We start from the raw sequence: 27,397 nt of genomic DNA, 5'->3' as shown, positions 1-27,397 counted from the left end.
CTCTCCTTTTAAGGGTGGAGGGAGTGCCTCTTGAGCCATCACCTCCATGCTGTGAGTGGTCTGTTTCTTCCAGGTCAGGATTTTCATCCTCTTCCTGTTCCTCATCAGAGTCCACTCTGGGAGTGTCCTCTTCTGAAGGATGCCCACCCACTCTGTCTGTCCCTCTGGGCCCTATGGATTCCATAAAGTCTGCTATGAGCAGGATTTCCCTGAGACGTTGTGTGTTGGCACCTTTGTTTGTCTTCAGTTTTCTAAGGGTGCACATTTCCCTGAGCTCTGCAAAGGAGAAATTATCATACTTATCTACTGGGACCCTCTGGGGTCCTTCCATAGCCTTAGTGGCACCTGCACCTGAAGACATGTTTAGTGTAGTGATGTATCTACCTACACTAAGTGTGGCCTACTGAACCCTCTCTTGAGTTGTAGTCAAGGTGTGCTAAACCCTCTACACACAACTCCAAGTTCAGTAGAACTTATTGTATTCTAGCTTGAATTTATATGTACCTTTGGTACCTTGTGGCTTTCACTTTAGAAATTCAATTTGTTATCTGGTAAAACAATGGCAAGCTTGAATCCAACCGCTGCACACCAATGTGAGAAGTTGGCCTGGCATATGCTGTTCCTAGTTATAGGGACACCTTGCACCAGTCCAATTCGACTCCTATTGATGATAGGTTTAAGACAACCTTTAAAGAAAGCTATCCTAGTGGTAGCTGTGGAGAGCAGCCTTCAGGCTAAGTCTTGAAGGAGTGTTAAGCTTATTGTTTTACCATAATAACCTCTTGAGTAACCAAATGAAAGAGTAGCCCACACAGGTATATATATAAAATATATGTATTTATTCTAGACAGAATCCCACAGTCACTTTATGTGGCTAGTGGCAAAGTTACACTTCAAACAAGCATTTATAAACACAATAAATAGCACAGAAATCAATGGGCCCCAGGGGGGGACCAAACCATATACTAAAATAGTGGTATAAGAACCACGACAATTCTACAGGCAATGCCTAGGGCATTCAGGATCGCTGGCCCCTTAAGAATCCACCCACAGTTAAGAGGAAGGGGGCCCACGGGAGGCGTGTGCAGTGCGAGAAGTTGCTATCGGGATCGCAATGTTAGCCTATGGAGAATGTCGCGGTTGAATAATTAAGGTTTAAGGACACTTCTAACAACAGTACAAAGTTAAGGCTTGAGACTTAAGGCTTTGGAGAGCCCACCACCACGGAAGTACCGAAGTACCACTGTTACCTGCCCCAGGGAAGCCGGGTGCATAGGTCGATTCTGGTGTCGGGTCGCGGGCTGATTTTCTATGGAAAAGGAGTTCAAACTGCTGCTAGCTGGAAGTGTCGATGAAGTCGTGAAGATTAAAGTTGAAGAAAAGACAAAGATGAACCTGAAAGCAGAGGGGACAGAGTCTGGGTCACAGCACAGTGACCAGGGAGCTCACAGGAAGGAACTCGTGGATGTCGGGTGCTTCAGGTGTGGAAGGTACAGCTGGGCTCTGCAGTCACGGGCTCCGGGAGGCTTCAAGGAAGGCCAGCTTCTGGAGGGCGACTGTCCCACGTCGGCTGAGGGTCGCTGCGGTGTTAGTGTCCTGATTGGATCCACTAAGCATTGGCAACCGCAACCCACGCAAGATGAACAAAGCAGCTGCTGGTGCAGACCCACGAGGTCTGAGGGTGCTCTCCTTTGCAGGGAGCGTAGAGCAGGCCTGGAGCAACCAGGGGAACTCTTGGAAAAGAAGATTGTCCTCCGTCAGGGCCCACAAGTCGAGGGACAAGGGACCGCGGAAGGCAGCAAAATGGAGTGCGTAAAAGGGCTCCCACGGGCCACCGGAGCGGGCCAGGGAGCTGAGAGTCGGCACAAATGCTGCTTGATGGTTGGCTCAAAAATGGGCCAAAGCACAACTTCCCCACTGGTCGGGGTCGTGTGCTGGACAAGAGGTGGCCGGTGTCTCGGGGTATGCGGGGATCTCGACACCCACGTGGTCCAGGGTGCTCAGACTTGCTGGGCACACTCACAGGACGCTGGGATGCACTGGAGACCCACCTCGAGGTTGCTGGAAGGCGTCGAAGGTCGTGAGAGCAACGAAGTTCCAACCGGGTATCTTGTAGTCTTTTAGGTGCCTGCCAAGCAGGGGGATAACTCCTTTATCCCAAGGGAGATTTCTTCAGTCAGCTGGGCAGCAGCTCGTCGAAGGTCAGTTCTGTGAAGTCCTGTACGAATCTAAGGCTCTAGGGCAAAGTTATTCCCATATATCCCCAAGATTAGGGGATGGTCCAAAAGAGAGCCTACCAATCAGAGTAGAGGCGGGAAAGGGTGGCTACACCCACTCCCCTTTGTGTGTTTCCCGCCTGGGCGAGGGGCAGGACGCCCCTGAACCGGTTCCAGGCGGTGTATGCAGAATTGGGGCTCTGCAGCTGCCTACGTGCAACTCTGAAAGGACATTTGGTGCACCCACCCTGTTCCAATCCACATATCCTGTCTGGGGAGGTGCTGGCACCTCCCTGCCACAGGAGCCCTATTGTCCAGATGGCGAGGCTGGGGTTTTCCCCAGCAACAGCCAGCCAGAGTCGTGTAGGTGGCGAACAGTAGCCATTTTGTGGTACATGTGCACTTTTAAATTGGTATCCAAATTCTACCGCTTTTCCCATATCACCCTCCTAGCAAGGGGGAATCGTGCCCCCATGCCCATGGCTGGACTGGGGGTATGATTCCTTCATGTTTGACACCAAACACGATATGGTTCTGTGTAGCCATTCCTAAGTTACAGCGATGACGCAATAACTTATAATGCGGTTAAGAGTATATGGTATGGCTACACTACAAACAACCCAGTAACGATTTTACGAAGGTTGCAGAGAGGTCCTACTCACGTAGGGGTCCCCCCTCACACATACCTCAGCACCCAGCCCTGTAGGATTACCAGGGCCTGCCATAGGGGTGACCTATGAGAGTATATGTGTTGTATGGTATGGGACATAGGGTACCTACATCCCTGTAAGGGGTGCTAGCACCACCTTACCCAGGCTACAGTAGTGGCCTGGTGGTGTCAGTTTGGGTGGCTGTCCCAGGGTGGCACAATAAGTGCTGCAGCCCTGGTAGGCCTACTGGGGGACCCATGCCCTGGGTACCTAGGGTACCATCTACAAGGGACTGGTAGGGCATGCCCAGCATCCAATTGGTTGGTACCTAGGGTACTCACATAGTTTACCAGAGGAAGCAGATAGGCTGGGGTCCTGGATAGCAGGGCCACAGCCTGGCTAAAGTCATAAAAACAGTCAAAACATCAGCAAAAGGTTGGGGGCAACTATGCAGTCGATGCCACTCTCCTACAATTTTGATTTAATTTCCCTTGTTTTTAGCTACGCCGTGGCCCTCTTACCTGCATTTTAAAAGTGTTTGAACACCGCTGTTTGGCGGGTCCTGTCCTCGGGGGGAAGCGTCGGGGAGTGTTTGGGCGCCATCTTCGCTTGGGGTGGTGGTGGACCATTGCCGGGTGCCATATTGGGGGAGGAGGCCTGCAGCCTATGCACGGTCGGTGCATTTAAGGCAGGCAGTGGCACGGGTCAGCCGGACAAGGCAAATCAGCTTCTACCTGCCTTGACAGTAGCGCACAGTCCAGCGCAGTGCGGTTTGCAGCCGTATTTTAAAACTTCCTGTTAAATATTTGCGTTTATTTTTATTTAATTTCCCTTGTTTTTAGCTACGCCGTGGCCCTCTTACCTGCATTTTAAAAGTGTTTGACCACCGCTGTTTGGCGGGTCCTGTCCTCGGGGGGAAGCGTCGGGGAGTGTTTGGGCGCCATCTTCGCTTGGGGTGGTGGTGGACCATTGCCGGGTGCCATATTGGGGGAGGAGGCCTGCAGCCTATGCACGGACGGTGCATTCAAGCCAGCCACTTGCACGCGCAGCGGTGACGCGCAGTGGTGGGCGCCTTCTCTGCGCCGGAGTCGCGCCAGAGTCCTGCCCGTCTGCGCTCGTCCGCGTCTCGGAGGCGTTTGGAGGGTAGGTAGTAGTTATTGTATGGTCCGTAGGTTTACTTTTGTTGCTGGCGTTATGCTTTGCTACACGGCGCAAGCACTACGCTCTTTACAGAGGTTGTCCTGCAGCTGCCGCAAGGTTTTTCCTGGGAGGTTTAAGGGAAAAAAAAGATGCCCTGGCTGTGGGTGGTTCCCCATTAAGTCCGCGGCCCATTTGTCTAAGGAGGAAGTGGTTCCTCTAAGACATTTGTTCATGCTTCTTAATACTAGATCTGTGCGTCGCCATGCACAGGACATCTACGATCTTTTAGCCACCGAAAAGCCACTCTGTTTAATGCTGACTGAGACCTGGCTGGGGGAGTTCTCCAACCCTGATATAGCGGCAGCTATTCCCCCTGACTATAATATCTACCGTCAAGATAGATCGGGCGGTAGGGGTGGGGGGGTGGCTCTGGTAGTGAGTAAATGGGTTGCATGTTCCATCATCCCTATTGAGGCCATCACTGGATCGGAATGCCTTGCGTTCTCTTTAGCGCTGGTGCACCATCATTCCGTAAAAGGACTGTTAGTCTATAGACCCCCTGGTCCAGCTGGCTGTTTTTTTGATGAGCTCCAGTCGTTAATTACCGTGCTTGCTCTGAGAGCTCAGCACTGTATTCTGGCTGGGGACTTCAATTTCCATATGGATGACGGTTCTGATCCCGACACGATGAAGCTCTTAGATGTTACGGCTCCTCTTGGTCTCGCTCCGCATCTCACAGGACCTACACACGATAAAGGCCACACCTTGGACCAGGTTTTTTCAATGTCTCCCATTGAAGTTTGTGTACTTCTCCCGGTGATTTGGTCTGACCACAGGTTGGTCAAATTCCATGTATTAGGCTTGAAGAAACCTGTTAGTACTGGTCCCAGATATCAGGCATTTTCATCTAGAGCGTACCATCGGGTGACTCCCGATATGCTGACTCGGGCATTTTACGATCATCCGTGCTCCTTTACGGGTGATTTGGAGAGTGACCTCGAATCTTTGCAGGTCTGGCTAGCCGGGAGCCTGAACGATCTGGCCCCTGAGAGGGCCCCCCGGTGTTCATCCAAACGGGCCTCGGCCCCTTGGTTTTCTGCTGCTCTGTCGGCGTCTCGCCGCTTATGTAAGGTAGCCGAGAGGGCTTGGCGGTCGCAGTACGATCCGGCCGCCAAGCTGACGTACAGGATGACAGTCAAAGCATATCATCGTGCTATCCTTGCGGAAAAAAAGGACTATTTGGCTAAAAGGATTGAGGTCGCCTCTAACTCCTGTAAGGAGATTTTTACTATTGTTAGAGAATTTATGTCCCCGCGACAAACTGTGACGGTGGCTGTTCGTGGGCTTCTGCCCTAGCAGACTTCTTTGTCAATAAGATTAAATCGATTCAGGATACTCTTCCGCGGAGTATCGTTAAGCCTTGTCCCAGTTTCGAGTGTGACATGGATCCGGGGACTTCCTCTGGCCCGGTTTTGGCAGCTTTTCCGCCTCTCTCGACTGCATCGTCTTTGGCTCTTATGGCCAATCTCAAATCTGGCTCGCTGCTAGATCCGTGCCCAGCCAAGCTTTTGGCCAAGGTGGCGGAAGTCGTTAATCCTTTGGCTAATCCTCTTTTGAACCTGTCCCTTAGTCAGGGTCTGGTTCCGCGGGCTTGGAAGCAAGCGCTGGTGATTCCCCTTCTTAAAAAGCCTGGTCTGGATCCAAAGACTTTGGCCAATTATAGGCCTATTTCTCTGCTTCCGGCTCTGGCCAAGATTGTGGAGAAACATGTTCATTCGGTGCTCTCCAATTTCTTGGAATGCCATAGCCTCCTGCACCCGTCGCAATCCGGCTTTCGCCCCAATTTAAGTACAGAGACGGCGCCTCTGGAAGTGTCTGAGGCTATAAAAGAGGTGCTGGATGCAGGTGGCAAGGCTATGCTTGTCATGTTAGATCTGTCGGCAGCCTTTGACACCGTCCCCCACGAGGGTCTCCTCGCTAGACTTCATGACATCGGTCTAAGGGGGACGGTGCTCAGGTGGTTTAGATCTTTTCTGGAAGGCCGCCAGCAAACGGTTTGGGTTCCCCCTAGCTCCGCCGCGATGCCGCCGCTGGGAGTAGGAGTTCCACAAGGATCTGTGTTGAGCCCTACTCTTTTTAACATCTTTATGACCCCTTTGGCGGCCCTGGCGGAGTCTCGGGGAGCTCAGATCGTTTCCTATGCCGACGACACTCCGCTCCTCTTCACGTGCAGGAAAGGTGATGACTTTGATGGGGAGAGCATCCGTGAGTGCCTTGGGGCTGTCTTTGAATGGTTTCAGGGTAACAGTCTCAAGTGCAACTCAGACAAATCTGAGGTGCTCTTCTTTGGTTGCGTGTCGGACCCGAGTTGGCAGGAATGGTGGCCTGTGAGCATGTTTCCTCCAGCGAGCTCTTCCCAGCTTGCTAAGAATCTGGGGATTAAGTTTGACAATGGGTTGTCATTGAAAACCCAGATTCTAGGTCTTACTGGAACCTGTTTCGGCCTCCTGAGAATGTTACGCAAGTTTCTTCCTCTTCTTTCCGAAGAGCACAGAAGGACGACGGTGTTGGCCCTGATTGGCTCAAGGCTGGATTATTCTAATATCTTATATCTGGGCCTACCGGAGTATCTTTTGCAACAGCTCCAGGTAGTCCAGAACTCGGCCGCGAGGACGATCTTCGGCCTGCATAGGCGAGCCAATGCTTCCTGCCTTTTACAGTCAAACATTGGCTTCCGATCCGGAAACGGATTATGTTCAAGGCCCTGACACTCACGCACAAGGCTCTTTATGCCTCAGGTGCGAAATATCTTCATAAGAGGCTCGTTTTCTATCATCCGGCCCGAGCTTTGAGGTCCGAGTCTCTTTTTTTGGCCGTAGTCCCCCGTGTTAGGAAGGCTCGCATTGGAGGGCGTTCTTTTAGGTTTTTGGCGCCACAGCGCTGGAATGCGCTGCCTTTGGCCTTGCGTTGCACCGCCAATCTGTTGGCCTTTAGGAAAGGCCTAAAAACTTGGCTTTTCACTCTTTAGTATGGTAGTCTTCCTCTTATGTTATGTTTCTGCTTTCTGTCTGTCTCACGGTGTCTGCTGTCTTTAGGCGGGTCTTTAATAAAAGCGCCGGGACACTCTGTAGAGTAGCCGTGCGCTATATAAAACCCTTTTTAACATAACATAACATAACATAGAGAAATCCAAAGCAACTAGGAAAACAGTAATTTTTCATGAATTAGAATTCATTGAGATTTTGTTGTAGGTTGATTTGGTATAAAAAGGGGAACCAAGGCACTAGATGCATTTTGATGTGTTTTCTCCATCTAAGCACAAACAGGGCACTGCTGGAGAAATCACTGAACATCTTGTTTCAACAAAGGCGACCCAAAAATGGCACTTTACAAGAGCCAGTATTTTTCTATCACCATAGTGTCCTGCAATGGGAAAACCAAGATACCAGAACAAAGGCTTATTCTGCCATTCCTTCTTTTGAAGGAACACTTTCTCCTGATGGAAGAAGAGGCCATCAAAAGCACTTCAGTCTTGGAGATCTCCCTAAATTAATTCATGTATATGGAATTTCTTGATTTCCCACTTTGTTTTCCGGTTCAATCTATCTAGACAATGCATTAGCTTTGCCTTGTCTGTTTTCTTGGTCGGTAGGTTATTAAGTTAGGTTATGTAATATCGAAGGCTCCTTATCATAAATTGTATAAATCTGTTTGGTAGATGCTAAGGTCTGACAAAATTAACAACCGGATGATCTGCTCCAGCGATGTAATCTCTTTGTGACTGAATAGCTTGTAAATTCAAGGATAAAGCATCTATCTCAACAATGAAAGGCAAAGTTTGATCTGAAAGCAGGCCGATTGCTATTTTCATCCTCCGCAAAAAAGGCGAGCCTTTATTCATTAATCGTACAATGGGAATTACAGTTGTAGAAAAATCTTGTAGAAAGTGACTGTTAAAATTGTCAAAGCCCAAATACCTTTGTATCTCTTTTACAGTGTGTGTAATCGGTCATTCAGCCACCACTTTTTTAGGATCCATACTGATACTTTGGTCTACCAAGATGAATTCTAGGAAGGATACTGATTAGCTTAGAAAAAGGCAGTTTACTGCTCAAAACATTCCTTGCATATTATTTATGTTCCTCTAAGTTCTGCAAGGATATTCTTAAAGTACATTTTAGAAAAGGTATCTAATATGTCACAGAAGATGTCATCGACTGGTTGGAGGTATTAAGTGGGAGCATTGCCTAAACTAAAAGGCATGACTAGAAACTCAAAATGCACTTATCTAGTCTTAAAGCATATTCCCACTTTAATATGGACAGAATTGTGCTCCTCTGAGGTCTAATTTAGTGAAGAGTTTGCTGAACACACTTGATTTGACAAGACTGAAATTAGAGGTAATGGATACCTATTCTTCGTTGTGACAGCATTTAGTTCACTGTGTCAGCATAGAGTCTACGATACATATTTGCCTTGGGGATGAAAAAGATTGGTGCCTCAGTAGGGAATTACGAATGAGGGATAAAACCTTTCCCCAAGTTCTCATCAACAACCTATTTCACAAGTTCGTCCTCCTTCTTAAACAAAGGATAGATATAGCAAAGAGGTGTCTTGGCTTTTGGTATCAAGTCAAGGGCGCAATCATATTCTTTATGAGGTGGCACACATTTTTTTAATGAACACATCTGTAAAATCTGTGCAAGATTCAGGAATGTTGAAGTTTTTCTCTGGGGAAGTTGAGAGTGTGGCTTTCATTGAAGGCTGAGTTGGGGTAATGCTGACTTTAGGAAAAGATTTGATTTTGTTGAGAAGTGAAGTGAACCTGTGATTCCTTCAAGTCCATTTGGGGGTTGTTCTGTCGTAGCCAAGATGTTACCATAAACCATTTCTGCAGATTTTGTTCGTCTTTAGTAACAAGATACACACAGAGGGAGATTTAACCTAATGCCAGTTTTGATTTTCCTTAAGTCATTGGTTTGATTTATTTATTTGACTTAATATTTATTTACTTTTTATCTTTTGACATTATATCATGGATCTGATAGAGACATCTAGCCGCAGATTCCTTGACTTAGAATATCCCCAGGCGTCAGACTGGATCCGGCAAACGTTTTGCAGCAGCACCTCTGCGCGTCGGGGGACGGCGCCACACGACCCCGCCCTGATGTCGTCCACGTACGTGACATCAGCGAGGTCATATAAGTCCCTCCCGGCGCGCTGACATCAGTTTTCCTTCTTTTCCGTGTGCAACACGGATCCGGAGTGAGTGGTTCCTCTGGTCTGTTTTCAAGGCCCTTTTTCGACGCTTCGCGTCTGGAACAGTGTGCGATGCCCTCGGGCTTTAAGTCTTGTACTTCCTGTTCACTGCAAATGTCCGCGACAGACCCGCGTCTTATTTGTATGTGGTGTCTGGGACGAGCACCACGACTCCACGGACTGCGAAGCCTGCCAACACCTTAAGCCGAAGTCCCGGCAGGAGCGCCGGATGAAGCTTCTTTCGGCACAGCCGTCCCGGTCGGAGTCGTCTCATCCCACGGCCTCTTCAACGCAGTTCTGCCGTCGATCTCCCTCTGGGGCCCGGGGCCATTGTTCACCGCTTCTTGGTAAGTTGCGGCGCTTGTCGCAGAGGTCCTCGACCTCACTTTCATCTGTTGTCAGGGGCACTGGTTCCCGGAACATTCTGGACGTGCGCCCCCAACAGTCGTCCCCCCTCTATCTGCCCTATCCAGGTGCGGGGGTGATTTGGGCCCAAATGGAGGCTTGTGCCACGGCTTTGCAGGCTTCTCTTGGGTCCTCTACCATACCTGGGGCATCCTCGGGACCTCCGCTGCCGGTGGGGTCCACGTCAGACTCGCCGGTAGGTTCGCCCCCGGTGTCAAATGAGCCCTTGCCCTCCAGGGATGTCGGAGATGTGGTATCATCAGGGCGTGGCCTGGCTGGGTCCCCCTCTACGATCCATATGGAGTCGTCAGGCTGCAGCCCGGCTGGGTCCCCCTCTACGACCCATTGCACCCCTGCCACACCGCATAGTCCCGTGGGGCTCCCTGTGGCGTCGCAGGTGGTTGCTGGTGCTCAAAGCCTCGGTTTGTGCACACCTTGGCATTCTGGGTAGGCGGCTGCCTGTCTGGAGCCGGGGTCGGTGCAGTTTCGGCGCTGTAGACTCACCTCCCCGGCTCTGCCTCTGCTTCTTTCTCCGGAGCCTGTTGTGGTTGAGGCTGAGGCGGTCCGGTGCGGCGCTGGAGGCCTCCTTCTTCTTTCTTCGGAGCATCCCCGGCTCCGACGCCTTCTCCTTCTTTGGAAGGGGAGCTAATTGTGGATTCGGCGCCGAACGGAGCCGACTCGACGCCGGGTGGAGTCGAGTCGGCGCCGGACGAAGCTTTGTCGTCGCCTACTAAAGCGATTTTGGCACCGCATCGACGCCGGGTTGTTGATTCTTCTCCGAAGCGTCCTGAGAGAGTTCGGCATCACCTTCACGTCCAGCAATGCCAGATGTATTCTTGCCTGTGCCTCCCTTAGAGCTTAGAGTATGTGAATCTGGCAGGGTCCCCACCTCCCCAAGGGCACCCGCACCCGCACCCGGCAGGCTCCTCGCCTCCTCAAGAACCTCATCAGGACCCCTATTCGTCAATGGGGCTCCCCTCAGTTGGGCATTGGTCGCACCCTCACTGCCTTGGGAGGGTTAGCTTACAGCCCTCTCCTACTGATGAACTACTATCCCCTCCTCGGAGGGCTACAGAGGCTGGTGCAGCTTTTCTCAGGGTGATCTCTTTGGCCACTTGGATTTTGAACATGCAACCGCCTTCAGCGTCCTTGTCTGTGGACCCTTTGCTTGATGTTCTTCACCGCGGGTCAAGGAATATGGAGCCGCTTCTGCCCTTTGAAGCTTCTCTTTATGATGCCCTTTTGGGTACCTGTATTTGGCCAGCTTCTGGTGACCCGGTGGCTCGTTCGGTCTTACACCGCCAACTTCCTGCTCCACATGATCCGGTCTGCTTATTTCTGCATCCCGACCTGCAGGGGTTTGTTTTGCAAACTGCCTTCCCTTCCATGCCCCGGCTGCTGCTTGCTCCCTCCCTGGAGTCCAGATGGCTTGAATCATGGGGTCAGAACATCTTTGCCTCCACTAGTGCTGCACTACGATCACTAAATACGGTGTGTGTCGTGTCTCGGGCTACCTCTGCCCTGTGGGACTCTGCAGAGTCTTTGCTCTCCACCAGCATTGAAGGCGCTCGTGTTGATTTACTTCATCTTCTCCGGGATGGCCGAGACCTTGCTGAGTTTTCAATCCGCTCCGCCTTGGATACTGCTGATTCCTTAGGCCGGGCAACGGCTGGTTCAGTCGCCTTGTGGCACCATGCTTGGTTACAGGATAGCATCTTCCCGAGAGAGTCTTGTTGATTTACCCTTTGATGGGGTTTTATTGTTTGATGCACACGCCGAATCGGCTGTTTAGCGCCTCCTTGCGGGCTTTCGCCCCCCCCCCTAAGGTCTGTGTGCCTCAGATGTTCGTTCTGGGGTGGTACACTTTTATTTGGCATCCTTTTTATGCGTTATGTGTTTTAGGCTGATAGTAAGCCTCAGGTCTTCCTTTTGCATGGTCAGAGGTGATTACCCTTTCATTTCTCATCCTTTGGATGCATTATGCGTTTTAAACTGGCGGTTAACCTCCTGTGGCGGTGTTCCACGGATTGTTCCCCTGACTGTGGCTTGCCCTCATAACCGTGTTCCCCGTTGTTGGGGTGTACATACTCCATGTGGGGTACTTGTTTGGTATTATATAGCTCTGTTATGTCACCTGGGCCTATGTGTTTCTTTGGCCTCTAGGCGTCCTCTGGTGCTCTTATCTGCCGTTGTACGGTGCCCAATGTTGTGCCTAGGCATCATCTTCGATTCATCATTGGTCATTTTGCTTATTTGCTTCAATCTCCTCCTTCGGAGGTTTTCAGGGTGTCCGTTACGCTTTAAAGGCAGCTTCCATCTGCCATTACGGCACCAGGTGTGTTCCTCTACAACCAGGTTGCATAGTCGTGGCTAGTTGGCCCCTTTCTGCTATATATATCTGTAATTAGGTATATATACGAGTTCCATGGGTACTCTTCTTCCTAACGCTTCACCTCTTCTCGAGGTTGCAACTGGTCCGAAGTCTCCATGTTTCAGGGACATTTCCAGAGATGCATGAGGCATTACCAATGAGGTCTCTTTTTGCATTCTGCTTACTGGGGTGGTTCCCCGGTTTTACACTTCTCTCTTTTTCGTGTTCAGTGCTGAATGCTTCTCCCTTCTGGACAAAGGTTACTTTCCTTCCAGTCGGAGGGTGTGGTCTGAAATTCTACGATTATTCCTCAGTTTCTACGCCTCAGTACTTTGGTGCCTCTGCTTCACCTTTCTTCGCCTGTGCTATATTGTATCAGCTGGGCATGCAGGGCAGCTCTTCTAATGTCAGTCGTCCTAGAACTCCACTCTGCATATCTGTATTTCCTGTGTTGGGTCTTACCTTGATCTTACCGCTGCCTGGTCCAGCAGCCTTATGCTTATTTAGATACGCCACCTTATGATCTCTGTAGCTGTTTGCTCTACGCTTGTCTCTGTGTTGGTCTGCATTAGCATGCTTCAGATTGTTACTGTTCGCCCCGTTCCCCCTTTTTCGGACTGGGTGTGCACTTGGCGTGCTGCTTTCTAGTCTTGACCTTTGGTTCTTGGCTGTAGCCTCTCCGGCCTTCCTTCCGTGGGCTCGCCTGGTAGGCTCTGGTTGAATCTCCTTAATCGGTGTTCACATAGTACGCCGTTACATTGAGAGTGGTCCCTTTTCCTCTCTCTCTCTCTTTCTTTTATTCTGGTATATGGCTGGTGCCATTTCTACCTCTCATGCTTATGCAGTTATGGTGTAGCACCATTATGGCAATTTTGGGAAGTCTTGCATCCCGTTATCTTTTGCTCTTCCGAACTTTTGGGTTGCTGCATGGCTATTCCGCCACAGCCTTTCCCATTGTCCGTCACTCTATTGCTGGCTTAAATGCTTAGCGCTTTCTGTTGTTCTGTCGCAGACCCACCTCCCCTTTGGGGTATGGCTGTGGTATCTATTCTAAGTTAAGGAATCTGCGGCTAAATGTCTCTATCAGATGTACGAGTTACTTACCTTCGGTAACGATGTATCTGGTAGAGACGTTGTCTAGCCGCAGATTCCTTAACGCCCACCCAGCCTCCCCGGTTGTGCGAGGACAATGCCAAGTGGGGTTCTTCGCTGGCTCCTTTTACAGTTGCCATTGGTTTTTTTCTCATGGGTGCTCACATTGTTGCGTCCCTTTGAGATTTGCCATAATACAGCTGAATCGCTCTCAGGGGTTTCTGTTACCATAATACAGCTGACTCCCTCTCCAGGGTTTCTTACCTGTAAAATGGTGCCTTTTGATTAACCTTCACCAGGAGATTCATCTTCATTTTCTTTTCTTCTCCTGCTGCCTTCCCCCCCCCCCCCGCCTTTATTGGCTCAAGGTTCTGGTCTCCTCTACAGTCGTCTTCTTTGGGGACCTGTTGACTAGGGGCAGTGCCAGTCTTTTCATACCTTCTTGCGGCGGACTGTTGTTCTCTTTGTGCTCCGGTCTTGCTAGACGACACAGTTCTTAATGATAATGAAAGTCTATTTCTGTCTGTTGTTCTACATGCTAATAACAGTCTATTCTGTCTGTTGAGATATTGTTTCGCTTAGCTGGCGGGGTTCTTTCTCTCAGCCTTTTCACTTATATGTAGGCAGTGTCTAATTCTGTCCTTTACGATGGTGTCTTACACCAGCCTCCTTCTTTATTCACAGATTTTTCATCCCTCGCACACTGTTCCCATACTTTCACTGTTTATGTTGGTGCCTCTGCGTTGTACTACGGAAAGGTTTCTCTGAAGAAAACAGATGTCAGCGTGCCGGGAGGGACTTATATGACCTCGCTGACGTCACGTACGTGGACGACGTCAGGGCGGGGTCGTGTGGCGCCGTCCCCCGGCGCGCAGAGGTGCTGCTGCAAAAAGTTTTCCGGGTCCAGTCTGATGCCTGGGGATATTCTAAGTTAAGGAATCTGTGGCTAGACAACGTCTCTACCAGATACCTCGTTACCGAAGGTAAGTAACTCATTCTTCTCATCTTAGCTCATGGGAACCCCTTGCCTTTGACAAACGGAGTCAGAGGGCTCCTGGGTTGCAGGGAGATAAAAAAGGATTGTGAATGGAAGGGAGGCTTTTGAAGTGGATATTAAAGTAGGAGGAAAAGACCAACAAATTAGTCTCATTCATAGGATGCAGGGATACACAAACATGAGAAGGTCATAAGTTGCAGGAAGGTGGAAAAAATTGGGTTACCCGTGTTGAGGTAATAACAAGTTGGCAACATTACAAGCTGGATTGGTATATTAGAACTGTATAGCAAATTGTCTTGAATAATGGGAACGGACTACTCAATTCTAGTCGAAAGAGAATAGTCATGATATTAGATTTGCAAGACTCTAGTGAATAACAGCCTTGCTTTAAGGGACACATATAGTCTACATTCTGTGCTACACTTGCCAAGAAGGGTTTTGTAGAGGTAGACAAAACTTCTATGTAATCTTTGGCAATCCGAGAGGATGACTTTTGTGATCAGAAAATAAAACAATATTATTGGGAACTGAAGGACTGACCGGGGCACAAGGTGGCTGGCCCTGACTATGTAACAGCAACAACTATTTACAATTGCAGCTACCTGGTCTTCCAAAGTAGATAACCTTATTTCAATGCTGAAAGTTGTCATGAAAGTTGTCAAAAACGTCCTCAAATGGACACATCTCCCAAAATGAGGGCCATTCCAAGATTGATAAGTCAAGGTGATCATAGTGGAATTAATGTGAACCTTACATTTTAATGATCCACCAAGAGAGTGAAACCCATCGGACCTTAGTGTCTGCTGTTTTATGAAGGTGGCTTACATTGCTGACTTTATAGACTTTTTGTTAAACGAGAATATATTTTGTGCTCTGCCATACTGATGTATGTTAATATTAAATGTTATGTTAAATGAGTATTTATAAAGCGCAGAGCTACTCGATAGAGTGTCCCAGCGCTGAGAGCGTTGTGACGGCTTTGGCCAGGTACTGTTGAAACCTGGTTGTATATTATTGCTGGAATAACCAGGTTTTCATTGACTTCCTAAAAACAAGGAGGTCCTGCATCTGTCTCAGTTCCAGTGGCAGGTTGTTCCAGATTTGAGCCGCCTGCACCTAAAAGGAGCGTCCCCCTATCCGTGCTCGGTGATATTTAGGAGTGCATGCCAACTATAGCATTGAGGACCTCAGTGTTCGGTGCGGGCGATAGAACTGGACTCTCTTGCTGATGTACACTGCACTTGTGCCATGGAGAGCCTTGAAAGCCAGGACCATTGCTTTGAAATGGATCCTCTTGTGAACTGGCAGCCAATGTAGGGATTTCAGCTATGGAGACATCCGTGATCTCGGGCCAAGCATGAGTATTGCTCTGGCTGCTGCATTTTGGGCCACCTGCAGCCGTGCCAATAGATATTCCGGTAGCCCTAGGTACAGGACATTTACGTAGTCCAGCCTGGAGACTTATCAGTGCTTGGACCACAGTTTTCCTATGTGTATTAGGCAGGAGGAGCAGAAACTGCTTTAGCATTTTCAGCATGCCAAAGCATGATCCGACAACTGCCTGAATCTGGGCCTGCATCGAAAGATTATCAGCCAGCTTCACTCCTAAATTTTTCACGGTCTTTACAGAGGTTGTGGGAGGGGACATGTCCACTGGCCACCAGTTTTGCCACACGCTACTGGGGGGAAGGCCAAAAAAGATGATCTCCGATTTTTCGGAGTTACATTTAAGTTGATTTGATTGGAGCCATGTATCGATCCTAAATGTGAATGTTGTTTTTTGGAAACTAAATGTACATCTGCAACCTGTGCTTGTAAGTGATGTGCCTTAACATTCACCACATTTTCTCCCAACAGACACAGCTGCAAAGATACAAGCAGTAAAAGACAAGGCTAGACAAGCTAACGGCACAGCAAATGATGTTTTGGCTAAAGTTAAAGACTTGAATCTGAATCTTCTGGGCTTGAAAAAGAACTACAGCAAACTGGAAGATGATGTGGCCAAAACAAATGCTGCATTGAAAGACCCTGCTAAGAATAGTAAGTGGAATCTACACCAAAATATTTGCGTTTTCCTTTTGAACTATAATTACTCAGATTGCATTGATTAGGAACTTGAAAGGGCTTGGCTGAGTAATTATGTAAGAACTTATTAGAAATGACTTGAAAGTTCCATAGGAATTTAGTAGGATTATCCAAACCCACATCCCCCCCTAGTTGTGTAGGCTTTGGCATCAGACTATAGATGAGGGTGAGAGAGCCAGAACATGTTTGCTGTATCCCAGATGTTTGCATGCATTGGATACCTGAGTCTTACCTATCCTGTGGTAGTCGGTCTGTAAATTTATACTGCTTTATTGCTTTGGATAGCATTTTCTCTACCCACTTAAGAGTATAAGTTTTAAAGGCTGGCTTTGCGTTCTGTCATTTAGCAATGCCACAAACCACATTGGAAAGCAATGAAAGTTCACTGACAGTATTTGGTGTCGTGTGAACATGGTTCCAGCCTGACAGTATTTATCTGTGTAGTCCACCCTTGATATATATTGTAATTCAGATGAATCAATTGTTATAAATTAGTCACATAGCACAATGTGGTTATGCTGTACCACATTAATTTGATGTCTAACTTGAATATGAAATATATACATTTTGCCCGGCTAACTGGACATTTCTTCACCATTTAATGCCATAATATTAATTTTGGTAAGGGAAAGATGCCTCTAAGAGTCCATTGTGTTTTACTGAGCCAAAGTACAAACCTAAATGTATAACTATCTAACCACAGAGTGAGAATGTATATTTCTCCACTCTGGAGATGCATATGGAGTGATACACTCAAAACTGTGTTGTCTTTTGCAGTGACACCCAGAGGCAAACTGTGAAATAGGAAAATTGACACTACCAGAGTGAGAGATATCTGTAAGACTAATTGTATCCTTGGTCTAGGACATTTGCCACATGCCTTATACTTGCTGGGGCACCTATAGGGCAAATAAAATCTTACTAATCAAGATTTTTATTTACGTATACATGTGCCTACTGAGTGAACATAAGTAACTTCCTCCTGAGGGTCATCATCTTGGTAACAAACATGCAATTTTATTTTTAAGGACCGGCTGTGAAATGGTCAGTTGGAAACATAGGGTAACTCAAAGGGTGGTTGAGTTGGTGAGTACTGATTGATGGTCTAAGACAGGTTTCTGCAATGAGTAGCTTGTGAGCTACTCGCAGCTCTCCAGGTACCTGTAGGTAGTTTTCCTGTGTGCAGCCTAGAACACTAATTTAGAATCTGTTACTTGGTTGTATTATTAGATGTATACCAACATTTAGAGTATATAGTTGAGACAAAAATGAGTTTTTTATTCAGAGCTCATAAGCTGATGGTTGGAGAAAAATGGCTGAGTTTCCAAAATATATTTTGGCTGATATTTTAGAGATAAATAATACGACATTGGGAAAACGTTTTACAAATGTTATCATTACCTTGGGGCCGGAGGGATTGCAGCTACGACTGTTATGTCCACCCATGTAATGTCATTATATATTGACAAAGCTTTTTATACGTTGTGGCTTGCAACCATGCCTGATGGGCTGAGGTGATCGCTGGTCGTAATCTTGCATATGGTGGCCACTATTGTCATCTTGTCAGATGTGGTTACTATTACAATACTAATAATATTAGTAGCTCTCAATGAGTTTCATTGTACATAAGCAGCACTTATTACAGAAAAGGTTAGAGACTCCTGGTCTAAGAAGAATGAAAAATAAAATACAAGGATCTTGAGTGCAGCTTATATTTCAGAATAGGAATTACAAAAAATATTGAAACTCCGAAATGTCATGGCCAATATATTGACGACCAGAATATCAAGAAGGGAAGTTTACATTGCTAAGTATGTATTTACTATTTTTAAATCCACATACATATATCTTGTCTTGAAGACGTGTGTGGGGGGGGGGTGAGGGGAAGTTAAGTACTGCTATGGCAATATTTAAAACTCAAGATTCTGGCACTAGCAGGCGGCTGACCCTGTGGCAGGGGGTCCGCGCCTGTAGCTAAAGGAAGCTGCACTACCTGACTTGTTTCCCAGGAAGAGACGCTGTTTTAACTAGCGCTCCTGCATAAAGCGCAGAGGCGCGCTTTTAATCTTCTCTGCTCATCTCTTCCCCCACGGAAATCCTGACGCTCACCTTCCACTCCTTCTGAGTGCACCGGCACGGCACAGCGCTGAACACAGCGGCGGCTCGCAGCAGCTGGGGCCGACATCTTGGATTGGGCTGCTCGGGTGAGGCGAGGCCACGGTCATCTTGGCCACACCCCCACGAGTACCGCCCCTACTTAGGAGCACTGTTCATTGCAATCCTTTGGCACTAGCAGGCGGCTGACCCTGTGGCAGGGGGTCCGCGCCTGTAGCTAAAGGAAGCTGCACTACCTGACTTGTTTCCCAGGAAGAGACGCTGTTTTAACTAGCGCTCCTGCATAAAGCGCAGAGGCGCGCTTTTAATCTTCTCTGCTCATCTCTTCCCCCACGGAAATCCTGACGCTCACCTTCCACTCCTTCTGAGTGCACCGGCACGGCACAGCGCTGAACACAGCGGCGGCTCGCAGCAGCTGGGGCCGACATCTTGGATTGGGCTGCTCGGGTGAGGCGAGGCCACGGTCATCTTGGCCACACCCCCACGAGTACCGCCCCTACTTAAACGGGCCATCATGTGTCAGCGCAGCGGACGAGCGCAGCGGGCGCGACGGAGGCGCGCCGGAGTTGCGCCTGAGTTAAGCCCGTCTGCGCCCGTCCGCGGCCGACCGGGACCCGAGCCCGCTCCTCCTGGCCATTTCTATAAATACTCATCTCAGGAACTCCTGCTTTTACGCCCTCACAATCCTGATGGTCCCTGTAAGCACTCCCTAGCCCCACGCACATTGACTTGCATTCAAAGCCTAGGGCTTTCCTCTTCCATCAATGCTGTGCCTCATGCTCAGCTTTTAAAACAACCTTTTCCTGAGCCTCAAACTGCACCCTCTGTAAAACACAGCTTGCGCTGCTACTACCTCAATACTCGGTCCCTGGTCAAAAACCAGATAGACATTTTTCTTTTCCTGAAGGAGGCAAAACCTGACATCTTCTTATTAGCCGAAACTTGGCTAACCCCTCACTCCCTCCCCGACGTACTCGTGGCTCTTCCTGCAGAATACTATATTCTGACGGCCAACCGTACACCTGGGAAGGCCGGAGGTGGAGTAGCAGCTATAATCTTGAAATCCCTTCAGGTCAGGCAACTGCCTTCTTTGATCCTTCCGGACACTGAGAACTTGGTGATTAATCTCGACACTGAAAGTGGGTCCCTCATTCTGGTCCTGATTTACCGACCCCCCCAATACATGGCCAAATATCCATCCATTCTGGCAGAGCAGCTGGCTTCATATGTAGTCAGCTACTCTAAAATCATCCTTATTGGGGACCTAAATTACTGGTTTGATAGCATAGGCACAGATATTCAAGCTGCTGAATTGATAGATTTGCTAACAGACCTGAATCTAAATCAGCACATCCACGTACCCACTCACCAGAAAGGTCACAGTTTGGACCAGATATGGACGCATAATCTATCTTTATCCAATCCAGTCATCAGCCCATGTATCTGGTCGGATCATTTCATCATCTATTTCACACTAGAAGTAGGCGGAAATGTCAAACCCAAGCCATGCAAGAGCAAAGAATTCCGCAAATGGAAATCTATGGACCTTCCGGGATTTATTGACATTTTAAACAAAACCGTACCACCATCGTACGATGATCTGGACACTAGCGAGAGAGCGCTGTCTAACTGGTTACTTAACGCAGCTGACCTCTCAGCCCCCTTAGTACGGGTCCCTAATGTTAGAGGAAATGAAGCACACAAATGGTTCTCCCAAGAACTGAAAGATCTTAAACTGGGAGTTCGACAGAAGGAACGGAAATGGAGACAAAGCTACTCCTCTCAAGCCAGGACAGTGTTCTGTACCGCAAGAAAGGAGTTCCAAAAAATCTTGCTCCAACATAAATCTGACTATTTTTCTCAAAAAATTTTAAATTCCTCAAATAAAACTAAAGATATTTTTAACATAGTCAACGAGCTCTGTGACGACGATAGGACAGCCCCATCAATAGCCCCTACCCAGAAGTTGTGTGACTCTCTGAATGATTTTTTCAGAGAGAAAATTGTAAATATAAAACGCAACATTGCTAGCTCTCCTAAATCGTCTACTTTAGATGATATTTTTAATAACCCCACTACATTAGACACCCTTCCTGCTATAGATGCTAAAACTTTTTCAACTCTCCTGGCACGGGTTAAGTCTGGATCACCCGATGACATCTGCCCACCCCACATTTTTACAGAGATTGGGTACTCTATCCCTCACGGGATCCTCTCTCTGCTTAACGACTCACTTAACCAGGGAAAGGTACCGGCAGGATTTAAGCATGCTCTATTGATTCCCCTGATCAAAAAACCCAGTCTTGATCCTCACGATCCATCTAATTACCGCCCGATATCCCTGCTGCCATTCCTATCAAAAATCCTGGAGGCACACGTTGCTAGCTGTCTTTCTAGCTTCGTTGAAACCACTGGATATCTGGAGCATAACCAAGCTGGGTTTCGACCAGGGCATTCAACCGAGATGGTGACACTGGCGGTCCAGAATGTACTAAGAAGCAATGCAGATAGGGACATTCACCAAGCATTGGTACTTCTCGACCTATCGGCCGCATTCGACACGGTCGACCACACCATCTTGGTCGACCGTGTCGAACAGGCTGGCCTGAGAGGCTCGGCACTTAGATGGCTGAAGTCATTTATCTCGGAGCGTACCCAGGCAGTGAGATTGGGAACTTTTACAGCGCCCAAAATCAAAAATGAATGTGGAGTCCCCCAAGGCTCGTCCCTGTCCCCACTTTTGTTTAATTTGTACTTACGACCCTTGTTATTTTCATTAAAAAAGTTTAGCGCCTTAATTTTTAACTATGCAGATGATCTGCAATTGATCTTCTGTCTGGACTCCCCTGGCGCTGCCACCGAATTTCGGGAGGTCATGGTTCACATTCAGAGATGGATGGGCCTAAATCATCTGAAACTCAACCCAGGCAAAACTGAACTGATTTTGCCTGGGAAGAGTGAACTGCATTGGGGACCACACTTCTGGCCTCCAGAAATGGGAGATCCTCCAGCTAAATCCCAAACAGTTAAGAGCTTAGGTATCACTTTTAATGAAGATCTTTCGCTCAAAAGCCAGGTAGGGACTGTGGTATCTGCAAGTTTCTTCCAACTTCGCAAGATTAAGAAGATCGCCCACCTTTTAACCCACCCTGCTCTGATTCAGGTCATCATTGCTCTTGTGCTGTCCCGTTTGGATTATTCCAATAGTTTATATCTGGGCCTACCGGCGGGGCAGCTCAAGAGACTCCAACTGGTTCAGAACCAAGCGGCCAGGTTGATCTGTAAAATTCCTAAGTGGCAGTCTATTAGACCTGGACTGGCCAGTCTCCACTGGCTGCCTGTAGCGCAGAGAGCAGCATTTAAAGCGGGATGCATTATCTTCAGGGCTCTACAAGGTAAGGGCCCGGGATTCATTAGCTGCCTGCTGGTCAGTTACACTCCCTCCCGTGCTCTCCGTTCTGGCCAAAAGAATTTGTTAGTCGTGCCCCGGATCAGGAAACAACGCCAGGGAGGAGGATCTTTCCACTTCCTAGCTTCCTCCCTGTGGAACTCCTTGCCACTGCCACTAAGACTCCACGAAGATCTGTTAGCCTTTAGACAGGCTTTTAAGACTTGGCTCTTTAAGCAAGCTTATCCTTAGTTAAATTTTCTTTCTTTCTGTCACATGTTATGTTTTGCTAGTCTTCCACAGCGCCATGAAGCCTACGGGCGTACGTGCGCTTAATAAATTTAATTTAACATAACATAACATAACATAATAAAGCTCAGAGAAGAAGACAAAATATCATTTTGTTAATCAGATACTTTGCCTCCTATAACTCCAAGGCCATTTTTAGGCCACTAGTTGCAGTCTAGTTCCATCTTGTGGCCTCTTGTGAATGAGTTTTAACACAGCTTAATATAGCAGCAGCCTTAGGATGCAAATCGCTTTGAAGAAAGTGTGATATGGGATTATTACTTGGATGGTCATTGTTAGACCTGCCTTTTCCAACAGGTTGATCCCCAGAATTTTTGCTTTTTGGCCTCCTGTTTTGGACCCTGTTTTTGTTGGTTTTATGACTCTGGGCACTTTACCACTTCTGATCACTGCTTATCAGTGCTAAAGTGCATATGCTGTCCCTGTAAATTGTATTTATGGATTAGTGATTCCATGATTTGCATATTTAATTTACTGGTAAGTCCCTAGTACAGTGCACTGTGTGTGCGCCCAGGGCCTGTAAATCAAATGCTGCCAGTGGGCCGGCAGCACTGACTGTGCCACCCACATGAGCAGCCTGTAAATGTAACTCAGACCTGCCACTGCAGTGTCTGTGTACAGTCTAGTACTGCCATGTCGACCTGGCAAGTGCCCCCCATTGCCTAACCTTCCCTTTTATTACATGTGAGTTACCCCTAGGGTTGACCCAAGGTAGCTTAATGGGCAGGGTGTAGTGTATGTGAAAAGTAGGACATGTACTGAGGTGTGTGACATGTCCTGATAGTGAAATGCAGTGTCTCTCATTTTTCATTATTGAAAGGCTATCTGTCCCATAGGATAGAATGGGAGTTTAAGATAGAAACATGGAATTTAGTATGCTTAAACTCAGAATATGAAAATGCATCTTTTAGGAAAGATGATTTTTATATTGTGTGTTTGAAATGACCACCTTTAGAAGTGGCTGTTTTCTTGCTTAGCCATCCTGTGTTCCTCTGCTGGTTTGTGGATTGACTGTCTGGCTTTGGAGTGACAGGGGCTGGGGATGTGTATTCTGTCAGACAGCCACCGGGGGCGTTGATGTGTGTCCTGCCTTTCCTGAATGAGTCAGAGCTGGGCTGAGTAGACCTGGGCTGTATTTAGAGAAGGGGGAGGAGATTTCCTTTGCACCTGAATGGGCCTAGTCTGCTTCGGACAATGCTGTCTGCACCCCCTGCCGGGAAGCTGCACCAGACAGGACAGAACTGGTTTTTGAATAAGCACAGAGCCTCTCTGCCACCAGAGAACAAAGAGAAAACGACTATAAAAGTTGGGCCCAGACCTCTGAACTTTAGATCACTTTTGGATTTAAAGAGGAACCTCTGCCAAGGATAAGAGCTGGAATAAACTGGAGGAGGGGTACCGCCCCTTTGCTGTGTGCTGTCTGGGGTTGGCCTGCAGTAGCTGTTTCTGCCACGAAGAGGAACTGTGTGTGTATTTCCAAGGGCTTGGAAGTAGAGCTTTCCCCCTGTCTGTTCAAGAGGTCTCAGGAAAAGTAAAGACCACACCATCCTTCTGGGAAAAGTCTCTGGAACTGCTGGTTTCAGTCGCTGCAGAAGAAAGGAGCAGCCGACTATGTCACCAAGTCTGTTGCAGGTTTCTGTTGAAGGCCCCGCCGTGCTTCGCATTGCATCCTACGTCTCACTGACGCCGTCTGGATGATCGTCACCGAGCCGTTGCTTGCACCGCTTCCTGTGGGCACTGCACTCCGCACCACCTCGCATCATCCTGCCTGGACGTCACCGACGCATTGAGCACGGCCTCTTCCTGCACCGTAATTCTTGGCTTCACTGACGTCGTCTGAACGATCGTCACTGAGGCGCACCCTGCACCGATTCCATTTTGCAACGTAAACGCAACGGTTGCCCCGACCGACTCACACCAATGTGTCAGCCGCAATGAGAAATGGACTCTTCACGAGTCTGTCAACATTTTAGCTGGCCCATACCAATGCGGTCGGCTGGAACAGTTAGACTCTGTTGTTTTCAGCATTCCTGTAGCACTGGATGAAGCCACTGACTCGGAAGCATGTGTTTTTCTGCTATTTCTGCAATTTAAAAGTTATCTTGCAAAGTAACTATTTTAACAGTATTTATGTTGGATTTTTGTCGTATTTGGTCTTGTTTTGTTTAGATAAAGAACTGCTTATTTTTCTAAACTGGTGTGGTATCCATTTGTAGTGTTTTCACTGTGTTTACTGTATGCATGCACAAATGCTTTACACACTGCCTCTGAGATGAGCCTGTCTGCTCATACCAAACTATAAAGGGGGTGAGCAGGGGTTATTTTAGAAGTGTATCCCCCTTACCCTGACTAGGAAGAAGGTCCCTACTTGGACAAAGATGCAAACCGTTGCCAACTAGAGACCCCCATTTCTAACAATCAGCTTCTGCTATCCTGCTGACTTATCAATAAAGTGTTTGGTAGCCCAATGCAGATAGTTGAATGGAACTATTTCAGATCATAGGTGAATGATCATTAAGTTAGTAGTAGGATAAGTGGTGTATCTGTGGCTATTTTACTCAAAAAGTACAAAATGTGAACAAATGGGGACAAGCAGAATGAGCAATATTTATGGTCTGGCTCACACAAAACTTGGCCCGTAAAGGTGGGCAAGTTTGCCTCAGTGGAAGAAAGTTATTTGGACCTTCTGGTGCTTGCCAGAGCAGATGTTCTTTCAATGGTGTCTGTGTTGGAAGCATTTAATCAAGTTGCAACCATTCACATCTAAATATTGACCTAAAAGATAGTTCTGGCTTCCAAATTATGTATTTTCTCCTTGTGATCAGGAGAAACTTCCTGCATCACAGATATACTGTCTGGACCTCTCTGGAAAAGTGTGCTTACGTTGTGCAGACTTATGAGACTCCTGCTTTCCAATCATCTGTTGCAATAGGTAAGACGATGAATTTCATATGCAGAGTTGTGGTTGCTCCCAGGAGAGTAACACTTCTCTCATAAACTGGCATCTTTGCAGAAAAAAAGAACACTAGATTGGTGAAAATCCTAAATTCCCAAATTACTAATCAAAAATGCACATTATTCTATTGACCTAAAGATCCCTTGAAAAGAATAGGTGAGGAAAAGTTCTACAGTCAACTAAACTTAATAATATGTTTATTTTAGGGATATACCCCATAAAATACAAGACAGGCGTAAAATACAATTAAGATACAGAAGCACATTATATATGCAAAATAATCTCTAGCAGAGCTCCCGAGGTGGTTGTGTCAATGCATGGTCTCCCTGTTCGCAAGAGGTTTTCAAAAAGCCTCTGGAGTGGGAGGCTCCACGCTGCTGCCGGGGGGAGATTGCTCTTATCAAATTCCGGGCGGTAAATGGCTCCACATCAACCAGAAGACTCTTTGGCAGCGGATCAATTCTAACCAAGCTGCCCAGCCAAGGCCTGCCTGGCAACCTGATACCTCCACCCTAGCCACTGACGAGAGTAAGCATAGTGATGTAATGGACCACATCGTGGCTCCTACTCTCAAGTGGCCACAGAGGGCCTGTTCCTACAATGAGAGTGGCCACGCCTGTGTCTTGGCAGATACGCCCTGCAGCGCTCTGTGGGACTGCCTTGCCCGAGAGAAAGGGCCCTGCTTGCCAAGACAGATGGAACTACAGCCCAAAAAAAGGACTACAGCCTGCACCAAGAGTGTTCTTGGGGCTAAAGAACATCTCAATCGTGCTACAGCACTACCTCACCCCTCACAACTGCACCTTATCGGATCAACCAGAACAGTGTCAGAAGTGCCCTAGAGCACGATATCAATTTATCGGACAAGCATACAATAAATCGCACCAACGTAGTACAATAAGAATCAAAACTTTGACAAAGCATGAGCATGAGAACAAGTCAATGCTGTTAAAGTTCGTTCAAGATTAGCAGTTTGACAAGTTTCTTGAAAGATGCAGTGGAAGGATTGGATCTGATCTCGGGAGGCAGGGCATTCCAGATTCTAAGAGAAAGACCGGTGAAAGCATGATTGTAAGAGCTTTTCTTTTTGAATCTGGGTGGTTTCAAGAGTAGGGTGGACGTACTTCTTATGTTCCAGCCTGAGCCCGAAAGTTCAAGCTTATTTGCCAGGTAGATCGGGGTGTTGTAATGTATGGCTTTATGAGTCAAGCAGGCTATCTTGAAGCGGATCCTGGTTTCTATAGATATACAATTTAGTTGCAGAAGGTCGGGGAGATGTGGTCACGCTTTCTGGAGCCCGTGATGAGTCTGGCCAATACGTTCAGGGTGGCTCTGAACGGGGCCAAGCTAGCTTTGGAAAGTCCAGCAAGGGTCACTAGACCATATTCCAGACTAGAGATCACCAGGGATTGAACCGCTGGCTTGATGTCTTCGGGGGGAGTAAAGGCTTGATTTTCTTAAGGGTGTTAACCCCTACGATGCTCATGACGAACTGGACTCGTCATGGCACACACTGGTCGTGTGCTCATGACGAGTCCAGCTCGTCACGAAACATCGCATGGGAAATCCCTCTGGTGCGGGCACCAGAGGGATTCCCTTTAAGCTAAAATAGCCTCGGGAGCTGGGGAAGAGCTTCCGCAGCCCCTAAGCCCCCCCCATCCCCCGGTTTCCCTGATATGACGATCGGCGCGCACGTCATTTCAGTGAAACCGAAACTGAAATGAGTGATGAGGGCGATCCCCAAGAAGGGATCCACCCACTAGGCACCAGGGAGGGGGGAGCGGCCCCGTGGGCAAGGGCCTTTGCTCCCCCCATAAACATTTTGGCACCATTAGTTTTTCTGCCCCCCTGGGGGGTAGAAAACCCACTAGACACCAGGGATTTTGTAAAAAGTTATTCATTAGGGGTGGGGGCTTCCCAAAACGGGCATGCCAATGCCCCCCCCCCCGGCACAAAATTAGTCTTTCTGCCCCCCCTGGGGGGCAGATGGTGCAGTAGCACCCAATCTGCCCCCCCGGGGGGGCAGAAAGCCCACTAAATGCCAGGGATTTTGTTTTTGCCCCATTCCTTTTTTGGGGATGGGGGCTGCCCGAAACGGGCACGCCAATGCCTCCACCACCATTACAGCCTTTCTGCCCCCCAGGGGGGTAGATGGGGCAGTAGCCCACTACACACCAGGGATTTTCTTATGGGATATTAATTAGGGGTGGGGGCTGCCCAAAATGGGCATTGCGATGCCCCCACACCACCATTACAGCCTTTCTGCCCCCCTGGGGAGCAGATGGGGGCAGTAGCTCCCAATCTGCCCCCCGGGGGGGCAAAAAGCCCACTTGACGCCTGGGATTTTTTTGGCACAATTTTTTTTAGGGTGGGTCTGCCTGAAACTGGCACGCCAATGCCCCCACCACCATTAC

General features: G+C 48.1%; 1 protein-coding gene across 6 annotated transcripts in view; it reads left to right on the top strand.

Annotated features, from left to right (window-relative positions):
• The window catches only part of LAMA2 (laminin subunit alpha 2), a 3,129,796-nt gene that overhangs the window by 2,744,884 nt on the left and 357,515 nt on the right, over positions 1–27,397 (top strand). For all 6 annotated transcript variants that reach the window (XM_085611831.1, XM_085611827.1, XM_085611830.1 and 3 more), the window contains one exon: positions 15,988–16,170. In XM_085611831.1, the coding sequence (XP_085467957.1) occupies positions 15,988–16,170 (183 nt within the window). The remainder of the gene's footprint in view (positions 1–15,987; positions 16,171–27,397) is intronic.

This window comes from Triturus cristatus, chromosome 6, assembly GCF_964204655.1.
Source record: "Triturus cristatus chromosome 6, aTriCri1.1, whole genome shotgun sequence".
In the NCBI taxonomy this organism is placed as follows: domain Eukaryota; kingdom Metazoa; phylum Chordata; class Amphibia; order Caudata; family Salamandridae; genus Triturus; species Triturus cristatus.
The sequence above is the reverse complement of the archived record's forward strand: the minus strand, read 5'-3'. Positions and strand labels throughout refer to the sequence as shown.